The 22,621-nt window shown below is 39.7% G+C and overlaps 2 protein-coding genes and 1 long non-coding RNA gene across 4 annotated transcripts in view; 2 read left to right on the forward strand and 1 right to left on the reverse strand.

Annotated features, from left to right (window-relative positions):
* The window catches only part of LOC130425913 (zinc finger protein 91-like), a 235,520-nt gene that overhangs the window by 143,270 nt on the left and 69,629 nt on the right, over positions 1 to 22,621 (forward strand). The gene's annotated exons all lie outside the window — the stretch shown is intronic.
* On the reverse strand, positions 745 to 4,206 carry LOC130426012 (uncharacterized). 2 transcript variants are annotated; one of them, XR_008907132.1, is made up of 5 exons: positions 3,805 to 4,206; positions 2,481 to 2,501; positions 2,168 to 2,320; positions 1,961 to 2,055; positions 745 to 934 (listed from the first exon to the last, which is right to left on the reverse strand). It is a non-coding gene; the product is annotated as an uncharacterized LOC130426012 (long non-coding RNA). The 2 variants fall into 2 exon arrangements; XR_008907131.1 differs by lacking the exon at positions 745 to 934 and adding an exon at positions 1,000 to 1,140.
* Positions 2,950 to 20,894, forward strand: LOC130425930 (tripartite motif-containing protein 16-like). The gene is made up of 7 exons (XM_056752383.1): positions 2,950 to 3,163; positions 6,802 to 7,383; positions 7,592 to 7,687; positions 7,951 to 8,163; positions 17,612 to 17,759; positions 17,872 to 17,922; positions 18,132 to 20,894. Exons 2-7 carry the CDS (start codon positions 6,814 to 6,816, stop codon positions 18,659 to 18,661), a joined length of 1,608 nt encoding a protein of 535 aa, XP_056608361.1. The 5' UTR covers positions 2,950 to 3,163; positions 6,802 to 6,813; the 3' UTR covers positions 18,662 to 20,894.

Here is a 22,621-nt window from a genome sequence, read left to right on the forward strand (position 1 = left end):
ACAGTTTAACACATGAAGTTCGGCAGGTGGTTTGTTCTATGATCACTGTCAGTTTGTATAATACACGCAAAGTTCACTTTATTTCTGTCATCAGCTCACATTACAGGAATAAAAACTGTTGTCAGATCTGATCCAACCAAATTCTTCTGTTGCTCAAGAAGTCTTTCAGAAAGTTCAATGATTTATTCTCTTCAACATCACAGTTTCACATATTTCACTTGTCTGAACTGTTTGATGGTAAACTCATCCTTTATACACTTCATGTGTTTTCATGAGGGAGCTAGTACACACTATTTTACTTTAGTTGAACTGCAGAATATTTATGTGGTTTGTGTTTAATGGTTGTTTCTTAAAATGCAGTGAATGATTAATGTAATGGACTTGTTCTGTTGTTTATTGTTTTCATATAAACTTCATTTAAATGTTCTATTGACAAATACAATAAAATGTACATTGAAAAAAATACGCTGAAGCAAAAGCAAAAAGCCGTTAAAATGACGTCAGTGCCAGACGTCTAAACAACGTCCAAATGTGGTTGAAAAGTGGAAGGCCGCCTTTTTCGCGTCGTTGATAAGACGTCTTTTTCCGGTCTTTGTGAAGAGGTCTTTTTCGGGTTGTTGAAAGACGTCTATAAAAAGTGTTGTCTTTTTCCAGACTTGAATTTACCTTCATTTTAAGCATAAAATCATTTTTATGTATTCAATTTTATATTATGTTATATCTCTCAAAATAAGACAACTGACAAAAAGTACAAGAAAACATTTATTGTCAGTTACATTACATACAAATTATCTAAACATTTGAATATCAAAATATAATAAGAACTTCAATTTGCATGGTGCCCGCTACCGCCAGATCCCCAGGGGCATGTTTAGGGTGGTCTCCCATGGCTTGATGTGGTCGGTGGCCTTGCTGTCCCACATTTTGACTTAATCTGCAAAGACAAAGAAAAACATTTGTTTTCAGTTTGTTACTCCAAGGAATAATTCATTTGTTTTAAAGGTGGTTCAGTTCGCATATAGCCTAAATGATATGCCTCGATTCGCAGTTTAGGATTGCGATGCCTTGCCTCTGTTGAAAAGAAGACGAGAGTATGCAGCTGCAATGGGAGGAGTGAAGCCTGCTAGATGCTATAATTTCCTGCAGCGGACAAAGACATTTAACAGTAAGAACAGCGGCCTAACATTGTACGGTTCAGATGTAAACGGCACATAAAAAACAGGAAACCATGTGTGAGCAGTTAATTCAGTATATTTAAGATTTAGTACTACTGTTTTGAAGCCTCCTCAGAGACAGACTTATGTTGAAATTGTTGCTATAGTAACAGTTCCGCTCTATCTAGTAGTCAGTGTTGATGTAGCGGAGCTGTCCCAATTAAGATCCAAAGTCCAAGAGCTTGACGGAGACTTTAGCTGAAGAGTAATAAAGTAACTCATTTTTGTTGTGCATTCAAATTATTCTTGTTGCTTCATAAATGAAGTTTGAACCACTGGAGGGACATGGAGTATTTTAACAATGTGTTTACTAACTTTCTGCGCTTTGAATGTACGTTACGTTGCTGTCTATGGGGGAGTAAGAAAGCTCCAGGACCTCATTAAAACTATCTTAATTTCTTTTCTACAGATAAACCGACTTGACGTTTAGTCTTCATGACAGAATTTTCATTCTTTGGTGAAGTATTTCTTTAAACTTGAGCACACACTGAATGTACATAAGACTGGATATTCAACTATTTGCTCCAAACAATTATATTACATGCAATGATTAAAGTTTCAATTGATATATTCAAATCAAAATCAACAACCTATTCAAGATATCTGAATGGCAGGAGAGATAAAAGGTTTGAAGAAGACACCCTACACTTACAAGATCAACCTAGGGCAGATTATACAAGAATTGTGAAAAATAACAAATGTTTTCCATGATTAACCGACATATACATTATCAACAGTAAGCTCACTTTCATAGCATATCTTCTGAAGAGTGACCCTCAAACATATAGACAGGGAGACCACGAAGAACAGAGACCCGTCTCAATCGGACATCAACATGCACCTTTTAGAGAAAATATATTTGAATACACTGTGGATAATAAACACACAGCCATATAATACTTTACATCACCCAAACAAAAGATAAACCAAAGATAGCCTAATCCAAAACTGACTGTATAATGTTAATCAGGCATCAAGAACCAACTAAGCTGGAGGTCATAAATCCAGAACTTCTGTGTAGTGCGAGTTGCTTTTTCTTGAATAAGCTTTTAAGTTGTTCCAACACAGAGCTAAGGTTATTTTTTTTCTGGTTGATGTTTGCTTATCTGTAAAGTTGAGCAGAGATACAAATACGGGTATAAGAGAGTACAGTGTATACATTATATTAATATTATAAATTGCGAAACCATGAAAAGAAATTAAAAATAACATTCCAACTATATGCATGTCAATTAAGTTAGTAAGAATCATTGATTATCAACGTACCTAACTGAAGACAGTTTTCACCTGAAAAGAGGCAGGGTAGAAAAGTTAGTTAGGTTACAATTTTTGCAAAAACACATTATCAATGTTTATTTAATTTTACTGCTCAGTTTGCGTATGACGTAAGAATGTGCTGCCTGGTTTGGGTTAATGTTAGTCTTAAATGGGAAGTAATTTACCACAATCTCAGAACGTCAGAATAATCTGTGGACTAATAATAATAATAATAAGCTTTGCTGGTTGGACCTTAAAGCTGGTTGGACATAAAACATTGGTCTGTTTTTGCATTTTACCTGACACATATCTACTACTTTAGGTTCAACTAAGTTTGAAATTTGCTAACGCAATAAAAGACGATTGTTTTTATCTTTAAAATAAACAACTATGATGGCGTTGTTTCAAAGAGATTTGTCATAAATATAATCTTTAAACGTTAACGTTACTCGAAAATGCATGCAATAGCTAACCGTTTCGGACCTCAAATCACTGTCGTCCGCATGCACAAGACATATTAATTGCTAAGAAGCTAAATACGTTTGATGCTAAAATAAGAGTTGAAGAGGCGGGCTTAGCGCACCTGTCAGTCACCGTGAGCAGTCGAGTGAAGGAGATGAACGAAAGACGTGGCCACGTTCCAGGGAAGTTGTTCTCACCTATTATCGGTTTCTGTGCGTCTTTAACTGAATGTAAGTCCACGTTTTATTCATAGACAAACCCTTTATAGTTATAGTATTATGTTTTAATTTGATGTTTTGCCGCTGTTATGATGTTACGGTATCACGCACTGCTAGGCTATGCTAGCGCATTCTGAACCTGCAATTATTTATGATACCTGAATTGTATTGTCAGCCGATGACAAGTTAATGCACGTGACTATGCTGATTTACCAACTATAGAATAACATAAATAACTGAATATTGTACGATAGATGTGAGGTTAATTACGTGTACACAGACACTTTCAGTTTCGTTCTTTGGTGCGCTGTTGTAATGTAAATGGCTTTACTACGAATTGTTGTTCATGTGATATGTATGCTGTGAATATATTATATATATTTATACTTTATTTAAAAGCATATTGAGGCTGTGTAATTTAATTTACTAATTATCTATGTTTATTGTTGAACCACACATCGTAAAATCCATACCAGAACTTAATAAACCCCTTTTGAACCTGACCCATGATTACCTCTTGTGTTCTGACCAACATACCAAAAGGAAGGCTAGAGACATTAAAAACTCCTTAGAACTACAATCCTTACTCAACTACTATTCAATAATAGCAATAAAATAACAGTGAAATATGGTGATTAAAACATATTACTCACCAGATTAGCCTGCCAGAAGATTCGATATAACGATGGAAAGCGAAGTCTTCATAGCAGAGAGCGCACCGTTTCGCGTTTCATCTCAAAACTCGTTGCAGACGATCCCACAGCCAATTTTCAGAGACAAATATATATCCATTATCATAATACATCGAAATATAATCAAGTTGTTAAATACTGCTAAACCTTTCTCTAACCGTTACATATACCACTCTACGCAAGATGGGCAAACATTGTGGACGCTCCTCATGAAGCTGGAGCCTAGTACGTACGTATGCACGTTCGTGAGGTCATGAAGCGGGATCGGATCGCTGTTTGGTTAAACTGAAGCTGTGCGTTGCACTGCGTTCAGACATTCTGAAAAAAAAAAGATCCGGTATGGAACGACTTGTGTCAAACCACTTACCGCGAATTGTTTCGACCGGAAGTAGACGCACTTTCGCGCATGGGCGGAACAAATCGTGTTTCCGGGAGAGCGCCAAAGTGGCCGGAAGTCATTCATTTTCAAGTGAGCCGGCATCGAGGAGCAGCGCGGCGAGTCTTGGCCGTTCAGGGCGTCAAGGAGAGTTGAAATCAAGTAAATTTATGGTAATGAGCTTTTCGGCGGCAATCAATGGTATCGTAGAAGTCTACACCTTGAGAGGATTCCAGAGAATGCTGCCCTCTAAATTGTGGTTCCTACCACATTTGTTCCCAAGCAAAATGGAGAAGAGGTTGATTATTGCTGTGGCGGGTTTCCCAAGCGTCCCTGTTTGCGTACAGGCAGGGCCAGATTAACACTTCGCTGTACCCTGGGCCACAATATTCAAGTACCCCATCATCACGACCCCAGGATCACCATAATCTTGCAAAAATACAGAATAAATTACAGTAATACAGTAAATATGCTCAATGCCCATATGGTTAATCCGGCCACACGTACAGGGACATAATTAAATAAAACTGATGCGTGGGCAAAGGTGACTGAGATTGTTTGTGTTCCTGGTGAGTTTATGATGATGTGCATTAACGTTATACATTTTCTGTAAATACACGGGAATTTCATGCTAACTTTAGTGTCAGAGCATGCACAACAGTGTTACTGCTGCAGAATATTATTTTGTTAGCAAACGTGTAACAACAATAAAGTTCTTTCCACCGATCAATTTCTTGTCTTCAGTCCGCACAAGATCAACAAGCTCGTTTGATTGGCGGCCCCTTTAAAGGTTCTGTGTGTAAGTTTCAGAGGCCACTATTGGCGATGTAGGAAATTGCAACCTACAGCTCCGCCATCCCCCTTCCATTAGAGAAGCTACGGTTGCCGTCACAGGACAAAAGGGTTCCGTAAATGACAGCGGACATTATCGGTGGTGTTGATCATTGAATCTACGTCTTACATGTTAACAACAGACTGAAGTTACGTACACAGGACAGAGATGATGTCGTCTGAGACAGCAGAGAGTAACCTTTGCAAGTCAAGTATCGAGGCTTATTTACAAAGAAAAATAAATAAATAAAAGTTACTTCATTATCATTTACTCACGTTATAGTGAATATTAATGTTACTTGTTTAACATTGTGTCTGTGATTTATTCACTTATTTTACATAGTATTTTTTGGCACGGTAACTTGGTTCGTAACTTACAGCCTATTGAAACCGCTTGCCAATGCTAAAGGTGTGTAATCTATCCACGAAAGTCTTAGCAGAAGTTTTTCTCATCATCACTGAGTAAATCAGAGGATTTAACACAGGTAGTAAGAGGGAGAGGAAGAGATTGGAGAGATACGGGTGGTGGAGATGCAGGCAGGGGGAGTGGAGGCAGAGGAGCTAACGTTACCCGGGAGGACCGCACAAGAGAGAGTGTGGAAGCTAAGCAGTATTATAATATAACTTACACCCGATTTATGCAAATTATGATTGTAAACATGATTTCTAACTTGATTTGCACATGGCCATGCAACAAGGACTTATGATACAATTACAAAGTGCTAAACATTTACAAGGAAAAATGCGACTTCTCTTGATGATCAGCTCATCTATTAGCTAAAGCTGTCAAACAAACAGTTCACTTATATAGCGGAAACTAGACAAATTTACGGGTCCAGCAGAAAGCTGGCAACTTCGGCGTCGCTTAGCAAACCTTTTCCTGCTTCAGTGCCCTCCATTTGGGAAAAGCCCTGCTGATGTTTATTCAGGTTTTCTGCCGTTTTTTTGTCTCGACTGTGCCTTACTGCATCGTATTTTCTCATTTTTGACGACACAGATTGACGCTCTGTCGGCTCTTGTGAAGAGTATGTGTGGTCCTCCGTTAGCGCAAATTTCATTTCTTACTGCAACAAAGAACCGTTTCTATTTCTAATAAAAAACACCACAAGTATATTTTGTTATTGTTCTTCCTCTTCTTCTGCTAATCCATTTATGTAGTGGCTTTGCTAGCTGCCTCCAAAACACAGCCGAAGAAGAAGAACATAGTCCCGTGCATCCTTCGTTTTACGAAACACGCTCAGTTTGTCCGCGTAGTGCTACTATAGAAACATGGCTGTGCAATTTGATAAGTAATGACAAAGTTACATCAAAGTAGTTGAGCAATGTAACATAAAAAATAATTCAGAAACGTAGAAGATTCAAGGCAAATGAACAGCATTTACCACCCACTTTCTTTATATGACTTTTACTGTTCGGTCTTATAGTGCAGTATAACACGTATGAAATACTGTCATACTGCATAAACAAAAACATTTAACATTATGTATTTAAAAAATATTATGTATTTCATATTTGCACAGTCTCATTTGCACTATGTAAAAGCCAGATAATTAGTTAGTTATTTTAACTATTATGTTTGAGTTCTGTTGTCTTATTCTTTTAAGTCTGATAAGTGCAGCCATGATAAACGTTAATATTTGAGTTGTCTCAACAAGTGAAATCTAAAGAAGTTAACCTAACTCAAAATCAAACTTATTGGGGCAATCATTTTTTTAAGTGGTTGTGTGTTATCTCTGTCTGTGTGTATGCAGTAATGCAGTGAAATGGCAGAAGCAAGTTTTTCAGAGGATGAGTTCAAGTGTTCAGTGTGTCTGGATCTACTGAAGGATCCAGTGACTGTTCCCTGTGGACACACTTACTGTATGAGATGTATCACAGACTGCTGGAATCAAGAAGATCAGACGAGAATCTACAGCTGCCCTCAGTGCAGACAAACCTTCAGTCCACGACCGGTTTTAGGGAAGAATGTGGTGGTTGCTAGGATGGTGGAGAAACTGAAGAAGACCAAAGTTCCTGATGTCTGTTACGCTGGAGCTGGAGATGTGGAGTGTGACGTCTGTACTGAGAGAAAACACAAAGCCATCAAATCCTGTCTGACGTGTCTCAACTCTTACTGTCAAACTCATCTTGAGCAACATGAGAATCTCTTCAGAGGCAGAAGACACGACCTGATAGATGATCCTAGACGACTGCAGGAGATGATCTGCTCTCAACACCATAAAGTGATGGAGATTTACTGTATTCAGTGTCAGAGATGTATCTGTTTGTTGTGTTTGGATGAACACAGAAATCATGACACTGCATCAATTTCAGCAGCAAACACAGAGAAGCGGGTGAGAAATGAATAAAAGTGTTTAATGTCATTGCCTGTGATTCTCTGATCTCTTTAAATGTGCTCTATTGATCAGTTATATTTGGTGAGTTAAGTAGAATGTTAATGTCAGAAGTGTTTCATCACTTGTGTGTGTGGTTAAAACATCTTTCCCTGTTTCGGTATGTAACTTTGCTCAGGTTTAAATAATCTTTCTTTGTTTCTGTCAGAGTCAGTTGGTAGAAACACAGAATAAACTCCAGCAGAAGATCCAGAGGAGAGAGAGAGATCTTCAGAAGCTCAGAGACACTGTTGACTCTCATAAGGTGAGATGTGAGGAGATGTGAGAAGATGTCTCCCTGAAGCGTGTGTGTAGTGGTATTCAACACTGTGTGGGGACCTAATTTCCCCACAAAGATAGTGATACCAGTAGATTTTGAACTTGTGGGGAAATTGTTTAGGTCCTCATACGGGAAAACAGCATTTTTAAATCATACAGAATTATACATTTTGTACTGTATAAAAATCTTAACGCCTATGGACTGTCCATACTGAGATAATAAACCAGACGTGTGGGTGCGTGTAACAGAGTCCAGCACAGTCAGCAGTGGAGGAGTGTGAGATGACGTTCACTGAACTGATGTCTGAAGTGACACAGCTGATCAGAGATCAGGAGAAGACTGCAGGGAGTCGAGCTGCAGGACTCTTGGAGCGACTGAAGCAGGAGATTAAAGATCTGAAGAGAACAAACACTGAGCTGGAGAAGATTTCACAAACACAAGATCACATTCAGTTTCTCCAGGTAAATAAAACGAGCGAGTGATTACAATTAAAGCGATAGTTCACCAAACAAATTCATGCCATGAAATACTCACTCTCAAGTTGTTTTAAATTTTTGAACACAAAGAAAGATATTTGGAAGAATGTCAGTTCTGGAACATTATTCACTTCCATACTAGAAACTAATATTGTACATAATTTAATAAATGAGATATTTGGAAGAATTTTGGATAGCATAAAAGTTCTGGGGCACCTTTGACTACCATTTTACTTTTCCTAGTAGTCAATGATGTCCCAGAAATGTCAGTTTCTAACATTCTTCAAAATATCTATAGGAGCCATGTAAACATTCACGTGTGATGTCATATGACCATGGGAAATTAGGGCGTGTCACTAATGAAGTGAGAGTTAAAGCTCCTGTTAGGGGAGAGGAAAGCAGAAAGGAAGGGGGTGAGTGTGGGAACACACATTTGTTTTGTTGATCGTAGAAACATCAACAACCTTGAATTGAAATGGTCTTCCAATAACGTCAAGAAGAATTTTATTGTACGATTTTGGTAAAGCAAAAATAAAACTCAAAAATGCAATGGTAACAGATGAATGACACGTCACAAGTTATTCCGCACTCAGCTCCTGCAGCTTCGCAAAGGCGATTTGGCTGCTACAATATAGTCAACAAAAAAATCCTGTCGGTGGATGGATGATTGAGTCAAATTTGGATTAGGAACTAAGGAAAAGTTTTTTTGCTTTGGATTATGCGGCTCCAGTGTTTTGGGTAGTGTTTGCGTGTTTTGAAAAGACGCGTTTAGACGCACATGTGCTAATTATGAGTGAACGTGAATCCAGTGAGGATGTTGAATCTGAACAGGACGCAGGTAAAAGAAAGGTTCAGCTTACCGAAAAGGCTTTGGCTAATAAAATTGAGCAACTACAGAAAGAACGAGGACGAAATGTGAATGTGATCAAAAGTTCTATACCGGCCATAGAAGAACTCATGCAACGAAATGAGAACGTTTCAGCTATTCAGATTGAACTTGAAAGCTTGGTTCAGGTTTTTGAAGAGGCAATCAAACTTCAGGAAACAACAAGAGGAAACAACATCAACAACCTCTTCAGCACGCAAAAAGGCAGAGGCTGATATAGCAGCTCTGTTGGTACGTCAACATTTAATAAAGGAAAAACATTCTATTGAGGAAAAAGAACAAAGCATAAGAAAACAGAAAGAGGAATTTGGGTTACGAATGGAAATTGCTGCAAATATGGCCAAAGTGAACGTACTTAAGGGTTCCAGTGTGCATGTTGATTTGACACAGCATACTGATGGAATGAATTCTTATGTTAATAAAGTACACCAGACAACCTAAACACTTAATGCTGGTGCTAAAACATTTACTCCAACTCATCAAATGGTTTCTTCAGATGCAATTGCAAACAAGAGGAACATTTCTCAAATTACTTTTCCCCAGACAATTCCAAATTCAACTCAGCATGGTAATGTGAATGTAAATGCCCAGTATGGAAGCAGTTACAATGCTGGTTCAGGAAATACTAATAAAATTTACCATATTATGGACAAACAAAATGAAATCACTGCTCAGTGCTCCTGAATCCGTCCAGTCCAGTGGATGTATTGGGGCTGTTGAACATGAATGTAAACTTTCTATTGTTCCTGTACAAGTGAAATCTAAGATTAGATTAGATTAGATTAGATTCAACTTTATTGTCATTACACATATACAAGTACAGTGTAACGAAATGTAGTTTAGGTCTAACCAGAAGTGCAATTAGCAAGTGCAGGATATACAGTTTGAATAAATACAGAATACAATATTAGGGAAATACAATACAAATGTCCTTTGACAGTATGACAGTCGGTATGTACTATGGACAATATATACAGAAGGATATATACTGTGAACAATAATGTACAGGTGGTTATGAACAGATAACAATATAGACTATACAATAGTGCAAGTGACTTAAGTGTGCATTAATTATAGACATTAGTTATTAAGGTTACAGTGTAGTAGATGAGTTAATGCAGTTATTGAAGTTATGGTACAATAGATGAGCAGATGAGGTTATTAAGGTTACAGTGCAGTAGATGGGTTAATACAGTTATTGAAGTTATGGTGCAATAGATGAGTAGATGCCGTTAGTAGAGTTACAGTGCAGTAGATGAGTTAGTGCAGTTATTGATGTTATGGTGCAATAGATGAGTAGATGCAGTTAATAGAGTTACTGAGTTACTAATACAGTTATTGAAGTTATGGTGCAATAGATGAGTAGATGCAGTTAATAGAGTTACAGTGCAGTAGATGAGTTAGTGCAGTTATTGATGTTACAGTGCAGTAAATGAGGTAATGCAGTTATTGATGTTACAGTGCAGTAGATGAGTTAATGCAGTTATGAAAGTTACAGTGCAGTAGATGAGGTAATGCAGTTATGAGAGTAGTCCATTAGTGTAAATGAGCATTCAGTATAATATTCCTTGTGTGCAAGTGAGCAGTATAGAGTGCAAATGATGCTGTGTGTGTGTAAACAGTCCGGTAGAGCAGATAACATGAAGTCCTGGTGTGTACAGTTCATTCATGCATGGCAGCCCTGTAGTGCAATGTAAACTATGTAATAGCAGCATTAAAGTTATGAGGGTAGTGGAATCAGTGGGGGAGCAGAGTTCAATAATGAAACAGCTCTGTGAAAAAAGCTGTTTCCCAGTCTGCTGGTTCTTGTCCGCAGGCACCTGAAGCACCTACCAGAAGGCAGGAGAGTAAACAGTCTATGAGCGGGGTGAGAGGAGTCCTTGAGAATGCTGCAAGCTCGACGCAGACAGCGTTTCTTCTGGATGTCCTCAATGGAAGAGAGTGTAGTCCCTGTGATGCGCTGGGCTGTTTTCACCACCCGCTGCAGTGCCTTGCGCTCAGCAACAGAACAGTTCCCGTACCACACTAAGACACAGTTGGTCAGTATGCTCTCTATCGTGCAGCGATAGAAGTTCACCAGGATAGTTGAAGACAGTTGGTTCTTCTTCAGTGTCCTCAGAAAGAAGAGATGCTGGTGAGCCTTCTTGACCAGGCATGAGGTGTTCGTGGTCCAAGACAGGTCCTCCGAAATATGGGTCCCCAGGAACTTGAAACTGGAAACACGTTCAACAGCCGTCCCATTAATGTGGATGGGGTCGTGTGTGCCTCCTTTTGCCTTCCTGAAGTCCACAATGATCTCCTTTGTCTTGGAGGTGTTAAGGAGCAGGTTGTTGTTTGAGCACCATGTGGCCAGGTGCCGTACCTCCTCCCTGTAAGCAGTCTCATAGTTGTTGCTGATGAGACCAATCACTGTTGTATCGTCTGCAAACTTGATGAAGGAGTTAGATCCATTCACAGGCCTGCAGTCAAGTGTGAAAAGGGAGTAGAGAAAGGGGCTCAGTACGCAGCCCTGTGGTACGCCAGTGTTGAGGGTGATTGTGGTGGAGCAGATGTTGCTTAACCTAACAAGCTGAGGCCTGTTCGTCAAGAAATCCATAATCCAGTTGCAGGTTGAGTTGTTAATGCCTAGGTTTCCAAGTTTGATGATTAGCTTGGAAGGGATGACGGTATTGAAGGCAGAGCTGAAGTCTACAAACAGCATGCGTGCATAAGTGTCCTTATTGTCCAGATGTGTGAGCACGGAGTGCAGCGCCATTGACACCGTATCATCTGTCCTCCTATTGCTACGGTAGGCAAATTGGTATGGAAACAAGACTGTGATTACATTTGCTTTTTTGGACCAAGGTAGTACAGCAGTGTTCTGTACGTCTAGATTGATGAATGGACTTGGTCTTTCAGGAAAATGGACAAATATTCTCTTGCGTAGCCTGCTATGGGTGAGGAGAAAGTTGTAACTACCAGGTAGCTGGTTTGAATAAAGAAGACTTTTGGGAGTTACCTGTTGCCTACACACAAGTGACTATGCCCGTGCATAGCGGAAACATCCAAAAGCAAAAGGATTTGCAGGGATGGCCATATTTGAAGCATGTCAATTTGCCTGACATTGACTCTGATATCGAACTACTTATAGGAATAAATGCCCCAAGGGTTATGGAGCCGATTAAAGTGATCCGCAGTGTTGATAATGGACTCTATGCAATTAAAACTAGGTTGGGATGGACTGTAAATGGTCCACTAAGAGGAGACTGGGCCAATCATTCTGCTTCTAAGTACCCTGATGTTACAATCAATAGGATTTCTGTTTCAAACTTGGGAGAACTCTGGCAACAGCAATTTGAAGTTGATTTTCCTGAATGTAGCAAAAATGAACAAGTTAGGTTCTCAAGAGAAGATCACAGGTTCATTGAGGTGGTAACAGACTCGTTAAAGTTAGAAGGGGGTCATTATTCTATTGGCTTACCTTTGAGGAATAAAGATGTTCGTATGCCGGACAACAAGATGATTGCAGAACAGCGTGCTCTGAACCTAAAGAAAAGATTGAAAAGGGACGTTTCACTTCATTCTGAATATGCTGTTTTCATGAAAGATCTTATTTCTAAAGTTTATGCGGAGAGAGTGCCAGCTAAAGACTTGGAATGTAATGATGCTTAAGAATGGTATATACCCCATCACGGTCTTGATCACCCCAGAAAAGGAAAGCTCCGTGTTGTCTTTGATTGCGGAGCTACATTTCAAGGGACGTCTTTGAATACCCAGCTATTACAGGGTCCAGACCTCACCAGTTCACTGATTGGGGTGATAACTAGGTTTAGGAAAGAGCGAGTTGTTATCACGGCAGATATCGAAGCCATGTTTCATCAAGTGCGGGTACCAAAAGACGATACAGCCTTGCTGAGATTTCTTTGGTGGCAAGACGGTGATCTTACTTAAGATATGGTAGAATATCGTATGGTCGTGCACCTCTTTGGAGTCACTTCATCACCTAGTTGTGCAACTTTTGCCCTCAGAAGGTGTGCAGAAGATAATAAAGACTTCAGCAACGAAGTAATTGATACAATTTTGCATTGCTTTTATGTAGACGACTGTCTTGTCTCTGTACATTCAGAGGATGAAGCTGTTTCTCTGTATCACAACCTCGTAGCTATTTGTGCAAAGGGGGGTTATACATTGACTAAATGGATAAGTAACTGTCGAGATGTGCTGGTAAGAATCCCAGAGGAATTCAGAGCTATATAAGGTGAAGTATTTGGATTTGGGCCAAGATTTACTTCCCGTAGAGAGAGTGCTGGGTGAACAGTGGTGTATACAATGTGATGCCTTCAAGCTCAAAATCGTGTTGCAGCAGAGGCCTTCAACCAGAAGGGGGATAATTGCTACTGTGAGTTCTGTTTATGACCCCTTAGGAATTCTGTCTCCTGTGACTTTGTGTGCAAAAAAATCTTACAAGATTTGTGCTGGAAGAAACTTGGCTGTGATGAAAGGATTCCTGCTTCAAATGCTGAGGAGTGGATCAACTGGTTGGATGGGTTGCGTGAGTTGGAAAGCTTTAAGATTGATAGATGCTTTAAACCCCTTGGGCTTCGGAGAGGTGAACACAGCACAATTGCACCACTTTTCTGACGCAAGCGAAGATGGTTATGGAGTAGTTACTTATCTGCTTTTGCATGATATTAACTCACAAGTGCATGTCACTTTTGTAATGGGGAAAGCTAGAGTAGCTCATTTGAAGCCAGTATCTATCCCTCGAATGGAACTTACCGCTGCAACATTAGCAATTTGAATGGATGCGTTGTGGAGAAGGGAACTGTGAAGGTCCTTACAGGACTCAGGCTTCTGGACAGACAGTACTTCTGTACTAAAATATGTCAGAAATTAAGTTTCTAGGTATCGAACTTTCGTGGCTAACAGAGTTTCTGAAATTCTTAAGGTGTCTCGATCATCATAATGGAGGTATGTGAGCACTGAAGTAAATCCAGCAGATGTAGCTTCCAGAGGGTTGAGAGTGAAATAATTTTTAGGGAACAGAAGTTGGGTGCTTGGACCACAGTTTCTTCTAAAGCCTGAAAAAGAATGGCCTGTTGATCCTTCTGACCTGGGGGAATGTTCACCATAGGATCCAGAGGTGAAAAGAAGTATCACTGTCAATACTGTACAATTAGAGAAGGACGTTATGACACACTTTATGCAATACTTCTCCAGTTGGAGCCGGTTAAAGAGGTACGTTGCTTGGATTGTCAGATTTATGTAGTTACTCTTAAATCTAAATAAGAAGAGGAAATCATTGAAAATGACTTTAACACAATCTGGAATGAATGAAAATCAACAAAGACAACAACTGAAAGATGAATTGGAGAAGACAAACGTTCAGTGTGATAAAAGAGAGCTTTCAGTGGAGGAGCTGAAGAAAGCTGAATTGGATATTATTCGTTACTGTCAAAGACGGAGATATCCTGATGAATTCTCAATTTTGCAACAAGGAGAACAAATGAAAAGGAACAGTCACATTTATAAACTCAATCCAGTCCTTGGAGATGGTGTTTTAAGAGTAGGGGGATGGTTGAGTAGGGCAGCTATGCCCGAAGAGGCAAAACATCCTGCTATACTTACAAAGGACATTCACATCCCAAGCATTATTCTCAGACATATTCATGAAGAAGTGGTGGTGGTGGTCGAAACTATATGCTATCGAGGTTGCATCAAAAGTATTGGATACCTGGTGCTAGCATTGCCATAAGAAAGATTTTGTCCAACTTTGTGATCTGCAAACGTTTGCAGGCAGCACCAGGGTATCGACAGATGGCAGACCTGCCTCTGGATAGAGTTTCTCCAGATAAACCTCCATTCACTTATGTTGGAGTTGACTGTTTTGGACCCTTCGAAATTATGAGCAGGAGAAGTATCGTTAAGAGATACAGTGTCATCTTCACGTGCCTAGCAATTCGTGCTATTCATATAGAAGTGGTACCATCACTAGAAACAGATTCCTTTATAAATGCATTGCGACGATTCATCGCAAAACGTGGACAAGTCGTAGAAATACGATCTGATAATGGTACAAATTTTCATATGTAGTCATTTGGCAGACGCTTTTATCCAAAGCGACTTACATTGCACTTATTACAGCAGGGGTGTCCAATCTCGGTCCTGGAGGGCCACAGCCCTGCAGAGTTTAGCTCCAACTTGGCTCAACACACCTGTTTGGAAGTTTCTAGTCTGCTTTGCGAGACCTTGATTAGCTGTTCAGGTGTGTTTGATTAGGGTTGAAGCTAAACTTTGCAGGACACAGGCCCTCCAGGACTGACTTTGGACAACCCTGTATTACAGGGACAATCCCCCTGGAGCAACATGGAGTAAAGTGTCTTGCTCAAGGACACACTGGTGGTGGCTGCTGGGATCGAACCAGCAACCTTTGATTTACCAGTTCAGTGGTTTAACCCACTAGACCACCATCTCCATGGAGCAGAACCTGAGTTAAGACAAGCTATTGAAGATTGGAACCAATCTCACATTAATAACATGCTTCTGCAGATAGGAATCAAGTGGATTTTTAATCCTCCAATTGGTTCACATCACGGAGGCACATGGGAACGATTAATTAGTTCTGTAAGGAAGGTTCTTAATGCCACCTTAAGAACACAAACCCTTGATGAAGATGGTCTCCATACAGTTCTATGCGAAGCAGAAGCAATCATTAATGGACGTCCCATTACTAAAGAATCAACTGATCCCAATGATTGGGAAGCACTGACACCTAATCATTTGTTGCTTTTAAAAACTGCACCATTATTACCACCTGGAATCTTTCAAAAGGAGGATATACAGTATATGCCCGTCGATGATGGAAACAAGTGCAGTATATATCGGATCTGTTCTGGAAACGATGGACAAAGGAGTGTTTACCTCAATTGCAAGAGCGATAGAAGTGGTCCACTGCAACCCGAAACTTCATTCCAGGAGATATTGTGCTATTGGTGGAATATCCGGCACCCCGAAATTCATGGATATTTGGGAAAGTGATCCAAACCTTTCCAGACAAAAACGGTTTTGTTCATCAGGTGCAACTCCGTATGCTTTGAACCGCCAGCCTGACAGGCGGGTCTGTGAGCGGCGCCGTAATGGCACTGGGCCAGATGGCTGCTTGTCGGAGCTGGATTATCTTACCCTGTTGCAAGTCTTGTCTATGGTGTATTATGTGTATCTGTTTTTCTCTCCACTTCCCTCATGTTTGCTGTATTTTTCTTCTTAAATCCAATTTGTTACACTGTACTTGTTATATGTGTAATGACAATAAATTGAATCCAAATACAAATACAAATCCAACTGAAGACTAAGACCAATTTTTGGATCAGACCAGTCACGGAAATCTGCCTTCTGCTGGAAACAGATACCTGAAACTTCCTTGAAAAAGCTTTCCTTTGTTTTTTGGACGGGTCAATATAGACATTGACTTTACACGTTGATATGTCCGAGTTACAATCACTCATTGAAATTGAAGCATTATGGACTTTACATGGATTTTACACAGACATTGATTGATGTATAAAAAAAAATGGAAGGTTGTATGTTGTGTCAAATGTCTGTGTCTCCTATGTGTATTTATTGGATGTGATTATTGTTTAGAAAATAATAATTAGGGGCTGGAATATAGGAGCCATGTGAACATTCACGTGTGATGTCAAATGACCATGGGGAATTTGGGCGTGTCACTAATTAAAGTGAGAGTTAAAGCTCCTGTTATGGGAGAGGAAAGCAGAAAGGAAGGGGGTGAGTGTGAGAAAACAAATTTTTTTTGTTGATCGTAGAAACATCAACTACCTTGAATTGAAATGGTCTTCCAATAACGTCAAGAAGAATTTTATTGTACGATTTTTGGTGAAGCAAAACGAAAACTAAAAAATTCAATGGTAACGAATGAATGACCCGTCACAAGTTATTCCTCAGCTCCTGCAGCTTCGCAAAGGCGATTAATTAGGCTGCTACAATATCTGTCTTTGTGTCAAACAGAACAAACATTTATACAGATTTTGAACAACTTGAGTGTGTGAAAATGAGGCCAAAATTTATATTTTTAGGTGAACTATCCCTTCATAGGTTGTGTGTGTATGTGCGTACTTGGTGAAAAAAGGTTTAAGAGGCTGTGTCCACCGAGGCGGATTTACGCTGCTGAAGGTGGCAGGAGCTCGACTGAAAACCACCACTGCAGGCGCAGCATTCTGCCCAAAGTTGAGCATTTTTCAACTCTGGGTGCCCAATTAAATGGAGGTGCCGATCGTGGGAAAAATGCATAGCACCAGCACTGAGCGGAAAAAAACAACAAACTGGTGGCCTTTTTAAAGCACGGCGTTACCGTTGAAAACAAAAGAAAACAACTGCGTCTTTTAGTCCCGGTTTCTTTGTTTCTTCTACTCCCCTCAGCCATATTACTATGTGTTTTGCCACTCAAGGGAACTTATCCCAGGACGTGTCCCGACATGTGCTCGTGGGAAAGTGATGACAATGCATACCCTCGATTCTGATTTGGTCCGTTGTCTGTCTGTGTGTCTCTAGAATTTCCAGTGTCTCTCCATCTCTGGATCAACAGAAAACATCAGTGTCTCTTCTGACGTCTCTTTTGATGATGATGTTATGAAATCTGTGTCTCAATTCAGAGAGAAACTGCTGCGTTTCTGCAGAGAGGAGATTCGCAAGAGATCAGGTAAACTGATGGATATTTATTCTTTGTTTAAATAGTTTAAAATGAATACAAAAGCTGTAGATTTTATTTCTTGAATGAAAATGAAACCGCAGATGTCTTTTGGTTTCCATAGTGACAAGCATCCAGGTCCCTGAACCCCAAAACAGGAGTGAATTCCTACAATGTAAGTTACTAATACTGAAAAAATCATACAGCCCAGTGGAATGACGGTTTTAAGTAGAATATCTCATTAAATGAAAAGTCTGGAAAATAAACTTGCCTTAATGTGAGGAAGCTTGTTTAATTGAGTATATTGCTTCTGTACTGATGTAAAAATAGTGTATGTTTTCACTAATGCATGTAAAAGATGCTGTGTGATGTTCTTTACATCAGATTTTCGTCAGTTCACACTGGATCCAAATACAATGAATCATCACGTCAGACTGTCTGAAGGAGCGGCTATAATCACTGATTCACCCCAGCAGTATCCAGATCATCCAGACAGATTTGACCGCTGGATGAACGTGATGTGCACAGAGAGTGTGAGTGGACGCTGTTACTGGGAGGTGGAGTGGAGTGGGAGTGATAAGAATGGCGTTTATATAGCAGTGGCATACAAGAGCATCAGTAGAAAAGGAGTCGGTCTGGAGTGTGCAGCTGGACGTAATGATCAGTCCTGGACTCTATGCTGTTGTCCTGCCCATTATTCATTCATTCATAATAATTCAGAGATGATTGTTTCTCTTAATCCGAGCATTTTTAAAGTAGGAGTGTATGTGGATCACAGTGCAGGAATTCTGTCCTTCTACAGAGTCGCAAGCGACACAATGAGTCTCATCCACAGAGTTCACACCACATTCACTCAACCTCTCTATCCTATGTTTGAACTAGATGATCACTCGGCATTGAGACTCGTTGTCTAACAGAATAAAGTATATAGAGATTAGCATTTGTTCTCATGTTAAAGCAGTATTTTTTTAAATGTAGGGTGATTATGTTTCATGCATTCTGACTTCTTTACACTGTTAAATGTGCTGGATTCTCATGCTAAACATGATGGGGAGAGATCTAGTTAAACTGGATTCTTATTTTGGATCTATAAGATATGTAAGCCATATATCCATAGTTAAATCTATCACAAGATTCATGAGATTTACAGAAACTGTGTGCGTTATGGTCACTTCATGTGTGAAGTCATACAGTTTTGTATTTTCTAACTGAAAACAGTGAATAACACTACAAATCTAACCTGAATGTAGTTGTAGAGCAACAATTTCCATCTGTGTGATTTTATCAAACATATTTGTTTTTTAATCAGAAGTAGATCTTTAAGTATTTCATAATATCAGGACACATTCTGCTTAGCATTAAGGGCTGGTTCAACTTTGGGTCATTGTTCTTTTGTTTTTCATTAATTGTTCATATTTGTCATGTTGTCTCTTTAATGGCTATATAATCTAAAAAAAATCCAGAAATCACAGTGTTTGATTTTTTAACTATTTATTTGTATGATACAGCTGCAAATAAGTATTTGAAAACCTGTATATCAGCTAGAATTCTGACCCTCAAAGACCTGTTAGTCTGCCTTTAAAATGTCCACCTCCACTCCATTTATTATCCTAAATCAGATGCATCTGTTTGAGGTCGTTAGCTGCATAAAGACACCTGTCCACCCCATACAATCAGTAAGAATCCAACTACTCACATGGCCAAGACCAAAGAGCTGTCCAAAGACACTAGAGACAAAATTGTACACCTCCACAAGGCTGGAAAGGGCTACGGGGAAATTGCCAAGCAGCTTGGTGAAAAAAGGTCCACTGTTGGAGCAATCATTAGAAAATGGAAGAAGCTAAACATGACTGTCAATCTCCCTCGGACTGGGGCTCCATGAAAGATCTCACCTCGTGGGGTCTCAATGATCCTAAGAAAGGTGAGAAATCAGCCCAGAACTACACAGGAGGAGCTGGTCAATGACCTAAATAGAGCTGAGACCAACGTTTCCAAGGTTACTGTTGGTAATACACTAAGACATCATGGTTTGAAATCATGCATGGCACGGAAGGTTCCCCTGCTTAAACCAGCACATGTCCAGGCCCGTCTTAAGTTTGCCAATGACCATTTGGATGATCCAGAGGAGTCATGGGAGAAAGTCATGTGGTCAGATGAGACCAAAATATAACTTTGTGCTCATAATTCCACTAAACGTGTTTGGAGGAAGAAGAATGATGAGTACCATCCCAAGAACACCATCCCTACTGTGAAGCATGGGGGTGGTAGCATCATGCTTTGGGGGTGTTTTTCTGCACATGGGACAGGGCGACTGCACTGTATTAAGGAGAGGATGACCGGGGCCATGTATTGCGAGATTTTGGGGAACAACCTCCTTCCCTCAGTTAGAGTATTGAAGATGGGTCGAGGCTGGATCTTCCAACATGACAATGACCCGAAGCACACAGCCAGGATAACCAGGAGTGGCTCTGTAGGAAGCATATCAAGGTTCTGGTGTGGCCTAGCCAGTCTCCAGACCTAAACCCAATAGAGAATCTTTGGAGGGAGCTCAAACTCCGTGTTTCTCAGCGACAGGCTAGAAACCTGACTGATCTAGAGAAGATCTGTGTGGAGGAGTGGGCCAAAATCCCTCCTGCAGTGTGTGCAAACCTGGTGAAAAACTACAGGAAACGTTTGACCTCTGTAATTGCAAACAAAGGCTACTGTACCAAATAATTACATTGATTTTCTCAGGTGTTCAAATACTTATTTGCAGCTGTATCATACAAAGAAATAGTTAAAAAATCATACATTGTGATTTCTGAATTTTTTTTTAGAGTATGTCTTTCACAGTGGACATGCACCTACGATGACAATTTCAGACCCCTCCATGATTTCTAAGTGGGAGAACATGCAAAATGACAGGGAGTTCAAATACTTATTTTCCTCACTGTATGTACCATCTCAGACCTACACTTGAGACTTCATGGTCAATATAAACACGTTAACCTTTAGTATTGTGTCAGCTGGATTTCTGACATCAGCTCACATTACAGAAATATGAAAAGTTCTCAAATCTGATCAAACCACATTCTTCTGTTACTCAGAAACTCTTTCAGAAAGCATTTATCTTTTATCACAGTTTTCACATGCCTGAACAGTTTGATAATAAACTCCACCTTTTTACACATTTCATGTGTTTTCTCTCAAGGGAAATGTTTACGCAGTTGGTGTTAAATGGTTGTTTTTATATAAATGCAGTACATGATAAATTCATTACTGATGACTTTTGTTAAGTATCGTTTCCGTTTGTGCTTTATTTAGATTCTTTAGATTTCTTCTGTTAAGTATTGTTTCCATTTGTACTTCTCAACAAGTACCATACATAACACTTTACAATAAAGTTAATTTGCTAATGTAAGTAAATGCATGTAAAGTGTTAATAAAAAGTACATTGTACAACAATGAAACGTTTCACTTTTAAGCAATATAAATGACAAAAAACTAAATGAAAAAGCAGCCCATACAATGTTCACTGCAGTAATAAAAGCAGAAGAACCGGTGTGCATGATACAGAAGAAAAATGTTTTACAGTAAGTCACGTCCTACAGAAAAACCTGTTAGTCAAACATGTGATGAGCAAGATTTATTAAGACTTCAGTTCAGAGAGAAAGACAGAAGTGTTGTGAAGCTGCAGTGATCTCTCTCTCTGTGTGAAATGGCAGAAGGTTTTTCAGAGGATGAGTTCATGTGTTCAGTGTGTCTGGATCTACTGAAGGATCCAGTGACTGTTCCCTGTGGACACACTTACTGTATGAGATGTATCACAGACTGCTGGAATCATGAAGATCAGATGAGAATATACCGCTGTCCTCAGTGCAGACAAACCTTCAGTCCACGACCGGTTTTAGGAAAGAATGTGATGGTGGCTGAGATGGTGGAGAAACTGAAAAAGACCAAACTTTCTGATGTGTGTTACGCTGGCGCTGGAGATGTGGAGTGTGACGTCTGTACTGGACGAAAACACAAAGCCATCAAATCCTGTCTGACGTGTCTCAACTCTTACTGTCAAACTCATCTTGAACAACATGAGAATCTCTTCAGAGGCAGAAGACACAACCTGATAGATCCCACCAGACGACTGCAGGAGATGATCTGCTCTCAACATGATAAAGTGATGGAGATTTACTGTATTCAGTGTCAGAGATGTATCTGTATGTTGTGTTTGGATGAACATAGAAATCATGACACTGCATCAATTTCAGCAGCAAACACAGAGAAACGGGTGAGAAATGAATCACTTAACTGTTGATTAACATATTAACATATTTCAGGTAAAGTTGATGAAAGATTTAATCTTATTTCACTTGAAAAGGAAGCTGCACCCGCACTTCAATTTAGGTTGAATTGAGCCCAGCCAATTGTATCTGTTGTTGTATCGCAAGATGTATTATATACCATGTGGTTGTTCACATTTACAATCTGAGGCCGAATTATAAAGTTGCGATAAAAAAATGTTCTCTGTCCTTTTCGGAGGTGCAAGGTTCAGGCTGTCAATGAATGGCCACGAGTCAAGACCCGTCGAGAACAGTCATATCTGGCACCACATGTAACTTGTGGCTGGTTCTGATGTCTCGACAGATTACATATCTTTTGTTTTAGTTATAACTTGCTATTTTGGCTGCCCTTGTTTCTGACCAAATCGTTAGCTATAACGGTATCTTGATAATGGAAAGCTTTAATCCATTATAAGTTAACATTCTTTTTATCTTGCGTGCCTGGTGTGACAGAACTCGCGCTATGCAAATGCGACACAGGACTAAACCAAGTTACGAAAGCACGTTCACTGCCCTCTGCCTATTATGACCAAAACAATTGATTTGCATACATTTAAT

Source organism: Triplophysa dalaica, chromosome 7, assembly GCF_015846415.1.
Source record: "Triplophysa dalaica isolate WHDGS20190420 chromosome 7, ASM1584641v1, whole genome shotgun sequence".
Classification (NCBI taxonomy): domain Eukaryota; kingdom Metazoa; phylum Chordata; class Actinopteri; order Cypriniformes; family Nemacheilidae; genus Triplophysa; species Triplophysa dalaica.